Source organism: Larus michahellis, chromosome 7 (genome assembly GCF_964199755.1).
Source record: "Larus michahellis chromosome 7, bLarMic1.1, whole genome shotgun sequence".
NCBI classification, from domain to species: domain Eukaryota; kingdom Metazoa; phylum Chordata; class Aves; order Charadriiformes; family Laridae; genus Larus; species Larus michahellis.
Genome location: NC_133902.1, coordinates 20994641 through 21008863, shown reverse-complemented (window position 1 = coordinate 21008863; position 14223 = coordinate 20994641). Strand labels below are relative to the sequence as shown.

Sequence of the window (14223 nt, the reverse complement as noted above, 5' to 3'; positions counted from 1 at the left end):
ATGACACATGCTTGGTTTTGATATATGCATGTGTTAGAAATACCACAGTAAAAGTGATGCAACAGGTTAAACACGACAGACCCCCTTGCACGTTAGTATGAGAAACAAGCAAATTGTCCAGTGATGTTGATGGGGAGGGTTGGACTGTTGCCTGACCACTAACTGAAGCAAAGGGAGGGTACTTAAAGTTTATAAGGCAAAGTGTGACAGTTAAGGAAGTTGTATCACCATGTCCACGAGGGTCTCTGGTATGCCATGAAAGCCACGTACCATTAGCCAAAGTATTAGAGTAGCTGTACGTGCCTGTGTGTGTCTGTATGTCTGTGTGCGTAGTGACACTGATGTGAGGCCTTGCCAGGGTGGGACAGTTTATAGCACAGTAGAACAGCGATGTTACAAAGGGCCCTCAAATTTCCAGTGCTTCAGTATCTTCCATAAAGATTGGCAGGTTTTATGCGCTTATGGAGAAGAGAATAAAAGCCTGTTGAAGGTGGATGGGCACACTGTTAGATCCCTCAAGGTCTGACGCTAAAGCATTGTTTAGGAACCTCTTTCTGCCTTCCCATTCTTGTCATTCATGATGTTGTGCCATTACTTTGCTCATGCTTTTTCCATGTGGTATTTCCTCTTGTGTTTTTGGGTTTTTTAACATAGTAGGTGAAATTTAAAAGAAAATGGAGAGAGGAGAAATACATTACAGTAAAAAAAAAAAAAAAAAGTAGAATAACTTGTCACATCATTTATGAATTGTAATCTTCATTGTGATATATCATCTAGACCACTGGATATGTGTGTAAGCATATGTGTGTGTGTGTATATCTGTATGTGTGCATATGTATACATATATATACACAAAATTATATGCACATTTATGCATAACAAAATGTTTCTTTTAATGATCTTGTTACCTATACTAAGAACACAGCATATCTAGAATATGTTTACATGAGACCCTTAACGTTCCTTCAGGCCCATACTGAAGACATTGTGAGTGACCATAGAAGTTGCCAGGGTGCTCAAGGCATACAGCACAGTGAACCACAGCACATGCTTGCATCGAGGCCCGATCTCGCGTTTGGGTGGGAGCGTGGCCACCCAGTGTCCTCCTGTGTTAGGAAATGATCTCTGCTCACTGGGTGAGATTTTCTGCAGGGCTGAGTGACAGTAACGCTGAGCCAGTGAGGGCTCCCCTGCTTACAGCAAGGCTGCTCCAGGATGGGCCTAGTGGAGGACAGTCATCAGCTGCTCCTGAAGGATTCTCGTGCAAAGCTTCAACAAAGTGCAAGGCTGGGACTGCAAAGGGCTGTAGTGATAGACTGTAGGTAGCACCGCTGAGCCCAGATGGACAAAGCCTCTGCTAGATCTTGATAGTGAGGGTTAGGGAGATGTCTTAGGCAGGCTTTTCTGTATCAGAAAGTCAAGTTTCTGTTCTTTGTCTCATACAGGCACAGCCCTAACAGGGCCCTGAATAGGTTTATACCTCAAATGAGTTAGCGTTACCACAGCCGTAGCAGGGAGGCTCAGACAGCATGCTACAGGCTGTGAGGGAACAGGAGGAGTTAGAAGAAAAGGGTATTTGTGCCTGCTCATTTATGTGAGTGTCCTACCTGTTCTTTCTACTTTATTTGTTTGTTGTTTGTTCCGTTTTGAGGAAATATTTCCCAACATAGGAACATTTTGTTTACTGGAAAATTATGTACAACTTCACTGGAGAGAGAAAAGCCACAGATGTGATAAAGAAGTCTCTTGAAATTTGATTGATATACCTCTGTCTTCAGGGGGAAAGTGAAGATCTACATTGTCATTTTCTGTTGTGACTATTGTTTGTGGTACATAAGTGCTTTCCAAGTAATTGTGGGGAGTGCAATCTCAAAGGGACTTTGAGTTTTCAGCCATCCTTCCTTCCTAAGGAAGGAGAAGTCACAAAGTCCTGTACAGCTGACGTCTTTCAAATCCATGTTTAAAGCCAATCTTGAATTTTCCACTCGGTGTTCTCTTCTTCAGTGCTCTATCCTTCAGTATTCTATAAACATTTGTACTTTCACATGTAATCAGGGAGAGTATTTTAAGACCAAAAATCCAGAAGCTGACTCTTCTTGTTTTGACCAGCCACCGTGCCCTTGAAACAACTTTCTTCATCTGTATCTTTCTGCCACTCTCTCAGCTCTGGGTACCAACTGCGTAATGATCTTCTGCATTCGGAAGTGTTCATTCCAATCGGCAATGGAATTAGTTGATTTATCATGTGAACTCTATACATGGAGTTTAAAATCATGCTTGAAAGAACCCCTGAAGAGGGTTGCTAGCTTTATTTTTAAAAGGAACTCTTATTAAGGAGCTTTCCACCCCAAAGAGTGCAAGACACTTCAAGGGAGAGAGGCTGGAATGATGATGATACCTAGGAGTTCACCTTTGGGTGTTATGGCAATTGCAGAACACGTATGCCTAAAAAAAAAGACAGTACTTGATTTTACTGGTTGTTTTACCCTAGTAGACATGTTACTAAATCCATACATGAGGAATAAGGTTTGCACATGCTCCACTTTCAGGTAAACTTAGAGGCAATGGAGAGGTAAGGTGAGAGAATATTCAGGAAAAATGGACAGTAATCATGACGTTCTGTGTTAAAGAGGTGGGGAGGAAGGGCCATGTCGTGGTTCACTTATATTGGGGTAGATCCTGGGCTTCCACACTGAGTACAGTGGAATTGTTTGGGCAGACATTAGTATGACCAAGACCAGAATCTGGCTCGCTGTACACCTATTTCATGGAAGTCATGAATATTGTAAAGATGCCTCTATTATCTTCAAGATAGCACATCAGGGTGAGGAAGGGATTTAGACAAGACCGTATTCATCAGGGGTTTTGTGCCGCTTTTTTTATTGGTGAGAGACTGTGTTCCCATCCCCCTGCCCCTCCCTGCATCCCCTCTGTACTCTCTGCCTCTTTAGGTTGCCATAGCTTTGATGATCACTTGACCTCCAACCAAGAAGGAGGAAAATCCAAGAACGTTGTGAACCTGGGAGCAATCCGCCAAGGCATGAAGCGCTTTCAGTTTCTCCTGAACTGCTGTGAACCGGGCACTATCCCCGATGCCTCCATTTTGGCAGCAGCCCTGGATCTTGTAAGTCATTTGTTGGTGTATTTTTACCTGCTGAGTGAGAGCACGTGCATACGCGGTGGTCCATTGTGGTTCACTAATGCTGCACACGCCCACACAGAAAGCAGGTAAAGCATCACAGCAGTGCCAGCTGGTGGTGCTGTTACTAGGTGGAGTTTTAGCATCTGTGGCTGGATGAGTGTATGCAGACAAAATGGATTTTTTATTTTTTTATTTTTTTATTCTAAGGCTCCCCATAACTAGGTCATTGCCGGTGCAAAACTTTCATCGTCAGACTTCAAATTTTGCTCACAGCCATTCTGCTTCTGCTCCTAGTGTCAATAATAGCCTACAGAATAAGCATTGAAGACTGGATAACTACCTGGAGAGGCACAGTAGTTCCACTCAGGGGTTCTGACAGAGTTATAAATACATTAGGCAATGCTGAATTATTAGTCACCAGAGCCAGTCAGCGAAAGTAAACTCGAAATGTCAGAGTGTGAGAGTGTGCATGCTTTTAAATGCAGATATTGCTAATTTGCAGATACAAATCACAGAAGTGACACAATTCAGTCCCTCCTTCCTGACAATGAGTGTCTCTTCTAGATCTCCTTCCTTCTTTTCCTTGCAGCTGCTGTTTTTTTTTAACAGTCCCATTTCTAAAGCAGTGGCCTTCAGCCTGTGGTTCATGGGCCGGTGGGGCTCTGTGAGGCGCTTATGTGACAAGCACAAGAGAGTGACAAAGACAGCTATGAAAAGCCAGAGAATTATTAGTAACTTCTCTGCACAGTGCTCTTCTACTTCTTTCCATAAGTGTTTGCACGTCTGCAAACAGAAAAAGATTGAAAGCCACTGCTCTCCGAGCATCCACATCCTCTCTATCCCTTTGTCTTCCCACTCCCCACCTCTTGCCTCTTTGACTGACGTGCCATTTGTGCTCATATTCCATTTTTTTGCTTGCTGCTGGAGATGCCAGGCTCATGGACTCTCCCACTCTGCTGGTGCTGTGCCCTGAGATGTGCTGCCTTGTCTGCTCCGTAGTTGTAGGGGTGATACACTCTGTGCACCATGCCTCTATACGTTCTTCTTCACTTTGCATCCTTCGGCTGCAGGTTCAAGCAAGTCTGCATTAGTATTGGCCCAAAGTTGCTGTTGCTCCCAGTTCACATCTAGCTCTACTATTTGGACTGGTCCCTGTCCGTCTTCCAATAGACAGGTGTTTTCTTCATCAGTTCCCACTCTTCCTGTTGGAGACTGTTGGCCCTCTGGCTGGAAGCTGTGGAAGCAGCCTGTCTCATGCTCTCACAATCAGAAGTGATTCCTACCAGTCAGGGTTGCGGTGAGCTCAGAAGGTGGCTTGGGGAGATAGTCACTCCTGCTGGCTGTGCTGCACAAACACAACTTCATTCTTCAAGGCTGCCAGGCTGCCACCCCACTGCGAGTTCTAAACTGACACGGAATGCAAGGTGAGTGGGCAGGGAGGAGCTCGTTGCTGTCCATTAAGTCGCTAAGGTCCTTCTGGGGATGTGCTACTCGGTGTGCTAATAAATCAGACGGTGACACAGGGGTTTGGCAGTTCATGTCCCTCGTGCCTGTAAATGTATTATTTATTTTTTATATTTGCCACATGATTAAGCCACAGACCAACTTACTCTGCCCGTGTGTGAGGTCAACTGAAAACTACTGGTCAGAGTGAACTGATTGAAGATGTCTGTTCTGACTTCCAGAGCTGGCTTTTACAAAAGCGTTTGAGACTCTTTCCTTTCCACTCAATGACGCAGAAGGCTTTGGTATCAGAATTTCTAGAAGGTCTGCAGCTAAAGATGAAAAAAGCCTTGTTCTAATTACAGACTTGGGAGACTCGTTACAAGTACCTGCTCAGCTGGTATCTTGTCCACAAAGTATTGGAGATACGTGGAGGCTGAGCAGGCACATACACTGCGGGTTTCAAAAGATGGCAGGTTGTCTTCTCACTGTATTGCTTAATGGCAATGTATGGAAAATTCCCCCATGTTACATCAATAGAGCACGCACAACAGAAAACATTCTGGGTTTTTAACTCCCGTTTTCAGGCTTCTGAAGTAAAATTTGAATCAGGTTTGATGCAAATAAAACGCTTCTTAAGTCATTTTATCCAGCCTAGTTGCTATGGCAACCTTTAAAAATTGAAAGGCAAACAGCTTCAGTTTCAGTTCTTTCATGAACTTTTTCAGCATGGTTTTTCATGCAAATTTTTGAAATTCCATTCTTATACCGACTTCAAGATCTTTGATCAGCCTGGATGTTTATACACGTTTGCCACAGTGATTTAAAGGAATTAGAACAATGAAACAAAGGCTGCCTCCTTACGGAGGTAATGATTTATTTATATATTAAATTGAGTGTTGCCTTAGGTTTAGAAACTATGTAGTTAACATATTTCCCAGAAGCAGCATCCATCCTTGACTGAATTCTGTAAAACTGCAAACAATTTGTGGCTTTGCAAACATTCAATGACAACTGATCGTGTGTTACAGGCAGTTTCATCCCTATGTCATCAGCTTAAATCCAGACTTGGCAATAATAAAATTGATTTTCTTTCCCTTTCCAAGAAACCTTGGAGGTCGGAAGGCATATTCCATTCCTTATATGGTATTGCAGGCTGTAGTCAAGTTTCTGCAGAGAATTCCAATAGACCACTCTCTAGCATTGTATAAAGACGTTACCTAAGCTGTCCTAATTAGACCAGTGTAAATGACTCAGGTGGGTAAATACAAGCTTTCCTGTGATCAGCTTAGCAATGTGTGACGCCTGTCACCATTTTCCTTCTCCAATAAGAAGTGCGAGTCCCTGTCTGTGTTGAAATGCCATAATGGCACTGCTTTATGGCAGGGTTGTGTTTAAGAGGACCTACCAAGTATCGGGGGAACAGAAGCAAAGTCCAAACTGCAAGAATACCTGCCGGCATCCTGACTGCCTGTCACCAGGGGGCTTAGGCAGGCTCTGTTGTTCCCTTGGGGCTGTTTCCATAGGAGAAATATTTGTCCATAGGAGGGCATATGACCTGGAAGGAAATCACAGATTGCTCCAAACAGGTCTCCAGAATAGACGACTGGGAACAGAAACAGAGAGTTGTGTCGTGGATTGTACTAGACCATTTTTAGATATAATCAGAGAGATTTGAACTAACATTTTTGAGGCAATTCTCCTAGATGTTGGTTAATAATTTACTTGCTACCTGTCTTCACATGCCTGCTAAGCTACTTCTCATGCCAGACTTAACTTGTGGCTCGACAAAGCAGAGCTGTCCAGTCAGCGTCTTTTGACAGTACTTGAACTTACTTTATTTACTCTAAACGCAGATTGTTGCTATTTTGCTCTTCTTTTTTATTTTTTTTCTTCTTGAAGAAACCAGTGGAAATGAATGTTTGCTCCAAGTGCCTCAGAGAGTACAAGAAAGGGCACAAGAGAATTACCACTAGTTGATTAGTCTTATAAAATTCATAGTCCTTGAAAACAAAACTGGACCTAAATGCTCTGCAATATAAAACTCTGCAGAATCAGCTGTACTTGAACAGTAATGTGATGCTGTAAAATTCCAAATCTATTCTGTATTTGCTGCATTCCACCCAGGTCATTGCTTTTGCTGTTACTAGTAAAATCAGGGTATCTATTGAAAAGCTCCAATGGGAGTACTTGAAATTTTGTTAAGAAAATGGTGGATTCTTGTTCATGTCAATTTATATAGGCACGGGCAGGCTTGTGAGAGTATTGCTGCCGTGTTAAGCTTTGACAGTGACCATGGTAACTTGTGTTCTTTTCAGCTATGCATCGCCTGCCTGATTCATTTCTCTCCATTTGTGATGTGTTTCTCTGTGGTGTGAGTCCATCCCTGTCCATTCTGTCACATCTTCATCTTTCTCTTGCTGCTGCTTCAGGTTTCTCTGAGCCTCAGGTAAGCAATCACAGGGAGCTTGTGCCCCGTGATGTTCAGAAAGTCCTCCTTCACGCAGGAGGTCTTTCCAGTGATTTTTAATTTGGAACTCCTGCTCCAGGACACACGCCTCCTCCTCTCCACCCCCCATCCTACACATCCTAGTTTAGTTCCTGTAGTTGGGTGCTTCCATGGTGTTTACCACACATATCTTTACAAGATTCCTATATGCTCAGAAATTGTGACTTCACCCGTGGTGAACTAAAACAAGAGGCTAAGGCTGGGGCTTCATCTTTTCATGTATGTCTCCAGGTCTGGTTAAGGTTTTACTTGGTGAGAGTAAAAGAATAAAATCCGCACCTATTCTGTGTTCCATGTTGCGTGTCAGCAACAAGCAATCTGCCATGGTTTTTCCAGGTGTGCTAGATGCTAGTTTTGCTTCTGGTTGTCAATGAATTCAGATTTCTGCCTTCCTCATCAGAACGTTGGGCCAGATTTAACGTTCTCCTCATTGAAGAGAATTGCTAGAAGATTGCTATTTTCTTCCAGCATTTGAATAAAATAGCAAAAAGCTGCAACGGGATGTTGTGTCAGGAAGCGATTAACATAGGTTTTCTTGTTTATGTAGACAAAACATAACCTTCCCCCCTGCCCCCCCCCCCTTTTTTTTGCCAGTCCCCTAAATGGCATGACTTTTTTTCAGTCCTGTTGGTAGTAATTTCCGGCTGTAAGTTTAGCTGCAGTAAGGAATTTCTTAAATCAACTCCCAAACTTTTGGAGCATTGGTCCAAGATTTCTTTCTTTCAGCTTTTGATGAAGGCACTGTTGGAGGCATCATTTAATAATGTTCAGCAGACCAACTGCAGACCATCTTCCATGGTCTCAAGGCCCATGCGTTGTTTGTGGACCACAGATGAGGAACCTCCCCTTATAAGTAGATATTAATCTGTTTAAATTCTCTCATTAAAGCTGTCAGCATCTAAATGTGTGGAATACACAGGTTTGTGCTCTGTGAAATCCCTGTTAGGGAAACTTTCAAAGCCAGCTTGTGAATTGTGAACATTGTTGTACTGTTAGTTTTATAACCTGCTGGCCACAGGGATTTTTGCTGGTGAAAATTGCAGGAAGAGAGAGGGGGAAATTAAATGGAAATGAGGAGAACCATTTGCCTTTAGTCACTTTCCATGTCTGTAAAGATGTCATTTTTGCAGAGCTGTAGACTACTGGGAAGAAAGCTCCTTCCTGAGTCTAAGCTACCTGTTAGGAAACAAATTACAGTGTCTGTTTTGAACATATTTGAGAGTTTCAGAAGCACTCTTTATTGGTCTAACATGGATCGTGCTGGGCCGTTTAATACAAACTGAAATAGACTCAATATAATTTTTCCCATTAAAGAAAAGTGCTCTTCCAAGCTGGGGGCAGAAGGATTTTCCCCTGGGATATAGTCAAGGCTGTCACTTTGAAACTCGACTGCCTGATGTTAAATTTCAGTACTAAATTATCTGATACTTGCTAAGGCAATTGAAGTTAGGCGAGTGAAATTTTGTTGACCTATGCCAGTAATGGATTTCGCTCTTCGTATCTGCTTGTTATAAGTGCAAAATAGCATTCTTCATAGTTTCAGCAAACCTCCATTCATGCTTCCACCCCCAGGACGTGCAAGCAGAATTTAGCATGACAAATGCTGGGGTTCATGTGGCCAAGCTGCTATGTGCGCTTGCAATATTTGCAGCCTTACTGGTGAAGGTGAAAAGAAAACTTGACTCATTCCTCTAGTAAAAGCATCAGACACACGCTTCTGCTTTTTGGCAGCTACGTGGGTTCTGAAAGAAAAGATTACAGAGGGGTACTGAAACAAGGTTGTTTATAAGTTTATAATGTGGCTCTTCCTTCCCCTCTAGTGGCTGGACTAAGCATAACTGTTCAGTGGTTACAAGCCTTGGCTTTATTAGCTGAAGAGGTGTGACTCAAGGCAGAGGTCCTGGTTTCAGGCTCTGGTGGAGAGATTTCTCAGTCTGTGTGGCTCCATGTCAAACTTGTGAAACAATTGACTAAAGCAAAAAACCCTCTGATGTTTAGAGAGTTTTTCCAATGTATTTGTATTTAAGGTGATTTTCTGCAAACCTTTCAGGAAGCTCCCGTCGTGGCGAGAGCAGCCCTGTTCCTCGAGTGTGCGCGCTTCGTTCACCGCTGTAATCGTGGCAACTGGCCCGAGTGGATGAAGGGCCACCATGTGAACATTACCAAGAAAGGGCTGTCCCGTGGGCGTTCTCCTATCGTGGGCAACAAAAGGAACCAGAAGCTGCAGTGGAATGCAGCTAAACTCTTCTACCAGTGGGGAGATGTAAGTGTTTATTTCTCTTCTACTTACGTTGAAAATTATACCAAAATGTAAAGGTAATTGGATCCTATGTAGAATTTCAGTTACAGTAAAATGGGGACTCATAAGCTTCAGTTGCAACTTGCACTTCACTTGCCAGGATCAGCTCTTGTCCTAACAGGAATGGACATTGTTAGGATGTAAGTGTCCCCTTCCCCCTCTCCCCATGCCGTGTTCCCTCTGAGGATGCATTTGGTCCACTCTCCTCTTTCCAGCACTTGTCATATGTGAATGCCTAAGGAAGAGTAAGAGTAGGGGGTGTGATACCACTTGCTTTTTTCTAGCCTCCAAATATTTTTAGCTGAGGGCTGCTTGAGCTATAAGTGGTGCTGTATATTTAGTAGTGGTTTTCTCCTTGATGTACTTGTTCAGTCTCTGCACCCGTACAAACTGTTATCGCTCATCATCCTTTGGCAAGGAACTCTATGGGGCTACTACATGTCATCTAAAGAACTGTCTCTGCTTTGAGCTTGGGTCCTTCAAGTTTTATTTGACTGTGTTCTCCTACAACACGTGAACTAGGCAATTGCCCTGTCTGGCCCTGTCAGTGCCGCTGGCAATTTCTTTGGAAGCCCACCAGGGTATACCCGTTGAAGGTCTGACGCTTATTGCAAGTCATTTCACACAACTCAAAACAGTGGGAGAAGTTCCTTTGACCTCTATGATACCTGTTACGTATGTGTATCTGGAAGTGAGCTTTGTGCTTCTCACCTCTTTTCACAAAACCAGAGATTTTCACAGTCAGCATCATGATAAACAAAAAAAAAGACAGAATCCAAGGCTCAGGGGAATTTGAAAACTGTATTCTGCAGTCTTGGGGTACCTACATAATCCATGCCAAAAAAGCCTTGCTGACCCATATTCTCCCAGGTTAAACCAACACACACTTCTCAGTGGAGCACACTGCAGGGAACCTTGGGTTAGTGCTGGCCATGTCAGTATGTTCCCAGCACCGCGCACAGCCCGGGGGAAGAACCTAGCTGGGGTTCGAGCACCCAGCCTTTGTCTCTTGGCAGCTCTCCTCCTTCCATTTCTGAAGCTAATTCAGGGAATGCCACCAGGGCACCCTCCTCTTTTACGTCTCAAACACAGGCGACTAGCTTAATAACAGCACACATACCAGAGTTCCTTGAAAAAGTCCATAGTGTGAATGTATTTGCTTCTGTATTCCATGAGGTCACCACCTTTGCCTAAGCGCTTTGAGGAATCTTTCCAAGTGGAGAACATAGGATTACGTAGTCCTTGTATTTTTGCCTGCTTTGCTGACAGTCAGGACTATCCATCTGTTTGTGCAATATCACTTGTTATGCTGTCATTTTAGATAATACAATGTTAAATCTGTTCCGATCAGGCTAGTCTGTCACTTCCTTTGGCTTCTTCTGTTCAGAGGCATTTTCTTTTAAAGTGTGGCATGCTCTCTGTTTGCTCGGAAAACAAAGGATAACTTATGCAGAAAATACATTTTAGGAATTCAGCGCTCGTTATTTAGCATGCTGTGGGAATATGTATGATTACTTTAATATTAGGGTGGACAACACAGCATAAATAACGTGTGATAAATTACTTCTTTGTGGAGAGGAAAGCAGAACATTTCTTCCTTTAAATGCCTGAAACATGAAAGGGGAAAAAAATTGTGAGAGATGTGGAGTTTATTTAGCAACGTGCAGCTGAGATTAGCAACTGTTCGCATCAGTTTGCACACCACAACAATACCACCTCATTCCCTTCATCTAGTAGAGTCTACCCTCTTGATTGTTGCTGGATTTCACAGGAACTGCTTAGTAGCAAGGAAGAAGAGCCATACTGATACCTGTTTGTGACTCTTCATCTATTTCTGCTTCACTTCAGCCGACACAGGAAAATTACGCAGTGCTGGCGTGACCATAAGTGATGACTACTAGAAGATTCAGAAATCCTCTGTGGTATCTTTCTCTGAAACTATCCCAAAATAGCAGGTGCTGATGAGAACTCAGTAATTACACACATTTCCTGCCTTGCAAAGTGATGACATCACAGGATAAAGTTCTATATACTTGTCTGTGTTCTCTTCATTTATCTGCAGCAAAGAAAATGAAGAAAATCCTTAACAGCTCTAAAGTGTCTTAGCAGGAGAACATTCTTCTCTCTAACACACCCTCATCTGTAGCTTTGCTGACAGCGCCAGGAGGGCTGTTTACATGCTAATAATGGTGCTGGCAAACAGCCGCGAATAAATGATCAATGCCTTTCTGGAGAATTTATCAGTATTCAGTGGAAATCTGTCTGTCTTCTCTACATGGATCCCCTCTACACCGGTACCCATGCACCTTCCCAGCTCTTGTATGCACGTTGTCAGCTCATTTTTGGAAAGTGCATCAGGCAGTCTGCTTTAAAGACAGAAGCAGGCTTTCCCATGGGTATTCAACAGTTTTATGGAGGAAACAGGGACTGTTACTGGATTCCTAAGTCACAGGATAATTTCTTAAACAGTTTCTTAAATATTCTTGGTATTCTCAGACGTAGCAAAATTCTGTCACACAGGTACCAAGGGGAGAAAGAAAAGTGGAAGTAATTCATACAAAATAATGACCTAATCTCCTCCTGCCCATCACGTGCTGGTTTGGGGAGTTATAATTTTTGTTTGTTATTTAACCGAATCTGCAAAATTTTTTCATCCTGAAATTTGACACTGTTTGCAAATTTTGGTTGAAAAAAGGGGGGAAATAAATTATGGTTTTGGTAGCAATTAATCTTCTATCATCCCTTTCTCTACTGCATTTTGCAGACAATAAAAATAAAGCCAGGACATTCTGTTCTGGCTGGAACATCTCCACAGCCTGCATGGGGCAGAGCCCTTGACCACCAGCGAGTTGGGCCGAAATTGTCACCTCCTTGTGCTTTCCCTTTCTCCCTGTCTGCAGGCAATCGGCGTCCGCCTCAACGAGCTGTGCCACGCTGAGAGCGAGAGCCCTGCCAACCTGCTGGGCATCATCTATGATGAGGAGACCAAGAGGCGCCTGAGAAAGGAGGATGAGGAAGAAGACTTTTTAGATGACAGTAAGGAGACTCCCTTTACTACAAGAACCCCCGCTTGTAAGAACCTCTGCTTTAGGAGCACTTAATTTTTCTTCTTTACTCATCCTTTTGCCACCCAGATGTATTTCCCGGTCCCTCACCTTCACCCCAGCTTCCTCCCCTGTTCTTCCCATGCCTGGCTGTGCAATGTGACAGATGGGTAGCAGCGCTGAGAGACGTTGAAGGAAAAGGGGGTGAAACCAGGCAGTGAGTTGCAATTTCTGTATACTGGCAACTACAGGGTACTAATTTCTTGAGTCTTGCTGTCCTTTGAGTGCCAAAAGTGGTTCAGGCTCCCATTCTTCACAGTTATTTCTGCCAAAATATTTGTGTAACATCAGCTGCTTTTCTGTTTCTTAACACTGAAGAGTCATCTCCTCACCTCGTATGAATTGGCGCAGCTCTACCAAAGGCTTTTAAATCTTGACTTCAGTATATTTGCCAGATTCTCAGGCACAAATACAGCATAGTGGTATAAAAAGTATCATTAAAAACCTGTCTAACAAGAAGATGACTCAAACACACACATTTGTGTGTGTGTGTGTACGTAAGGGTGGTGATCACTGGGTCTGAAAGTCGAGATGGGCATGCAAATTATAACACATCCTGTGAATCAAAATGAAGTCAAAACACATACTGGTGTAGGTGAAGGTGGTAACAAACATTATGTCCTCTCCAGACACCATTTGTATGTACGTGTGTGCTGTAATGTACTGGTTCCTGTGTACGTGTACTGTTGTTCGCCATTGGATGTCTTCTGGGTTTTTTTTTTCTGTGGTTCTGGGTTTGTTCTTGTCACTGCAATAAGGCCAACTTTGGAGTAGAGAGGAGTAGGTGGGAGCAGTGAAATGGCGTTTGCGGTAAGTGGTGTCAAGAGAAGGTATTTGCCCTAAGCCAGGCCTTCGTGAGTGCCACTCTGGGGTGTGCCAGTGCGAGCAGCTACATGGATGTGGGTGGCTGTTCTGGATATTTTATGGCTCTTTAAGGGATATATCCAAAGTAGGAGGGTGCACCCAAATTTTCCCCTCTCCTGCACCATGAATAAGTTTTGAAAGGTGAAGAAAACCTGCATTCCCGCGACCAAGTGACAGAATGGGTTTTCTCGTTCCTGTTCAGCCACTGATAAGGCACACGTAAGAGGATGCAGAGCTGCTTTGAAAGGCTGGTCTAAGACGAGCAGACAGAGAGAACAGGTTGTGATCTAGAAAGCCGTGTAAGGTCTCAAGTGCCGTCCTGAGAGCCAGGGTCTGAAAACAGCCGATTTGCCTTCTTGCTGAAGGCAGAGATTTTTCAAAAACTGGCCTGCATGCTGGAGGGAGTGGATTGAGAAGCACATAATATGCAGCTGGATATTCTGTTACACAGTACATCTCATCTGTATTTGATAGTTCAGGTTATTTTAGTCCCTACAAAGTCCATAATTACTTACTGGTAATGTGTACAGAGGAATTAGCAAGCATCACGGAATTAATCTGGTTTCCCTGCAGTGTTATATCACTTGTTAGGTTTGGACTGTTGCTTTACAAAAAGTAATTAGATCAAAAATGGAGGAAAACAAGTGAAAACACAAATCTCTCTGAAATACATGCAGATGGTAATATCAGACATTATTTTAAAATGGGTATGGTTAGTTGTTGTCACAACTAATTTATTTTTTTTTCTGTCTATTATCCTAAATAGTATTTTTCAAATTAATCGAGCACTGAAAAATTCCTCATACTTTTCAAGCTTTGAATGGCATTGAATGGCACATACGAAGTGTAGGGCGTTTGAAGC

General features: G+C 43.1%; 1 protein-coding gene across 17 annotated transcripts in view; it reads left to right on the top strand.

Annotated features, from left to right (window-relative positions):
* Positions 1 to 14223, top strand: part of UNC80 (unc-80 homolog, NALCN channel complex subunit) — a 127607-nt gene that overhangs the window by 42655 nt on the left and 70729 nt on the right. For 9 of the 17 annotated variants that reach the window (XM_074595113.1, XM_074595107.1, XM_074595106.1 and 6 more), the window contains exons 22-24: positions 2952 to 3124; positions 9145 to 9357; positions 12294 to 12465. In XM_074595113.1, the coding sequence (XP_074451214.1) occupies positions 2952 to 3124; positions 9145 to 9357; positions 12294 to 12465 (558 nt within the window). Of the gene's footprint in view, positions 1 to 2951; positions 3125 to 9121; positions 9358 to 12293; positions 12466 to 14223 lie in introns of all 17 variants that reach the window. The other 8 variants (XM_074595110.1, XM_074595115.1, XM_074595114.1 and 5 more) reach the window with 2 other exon arrangements.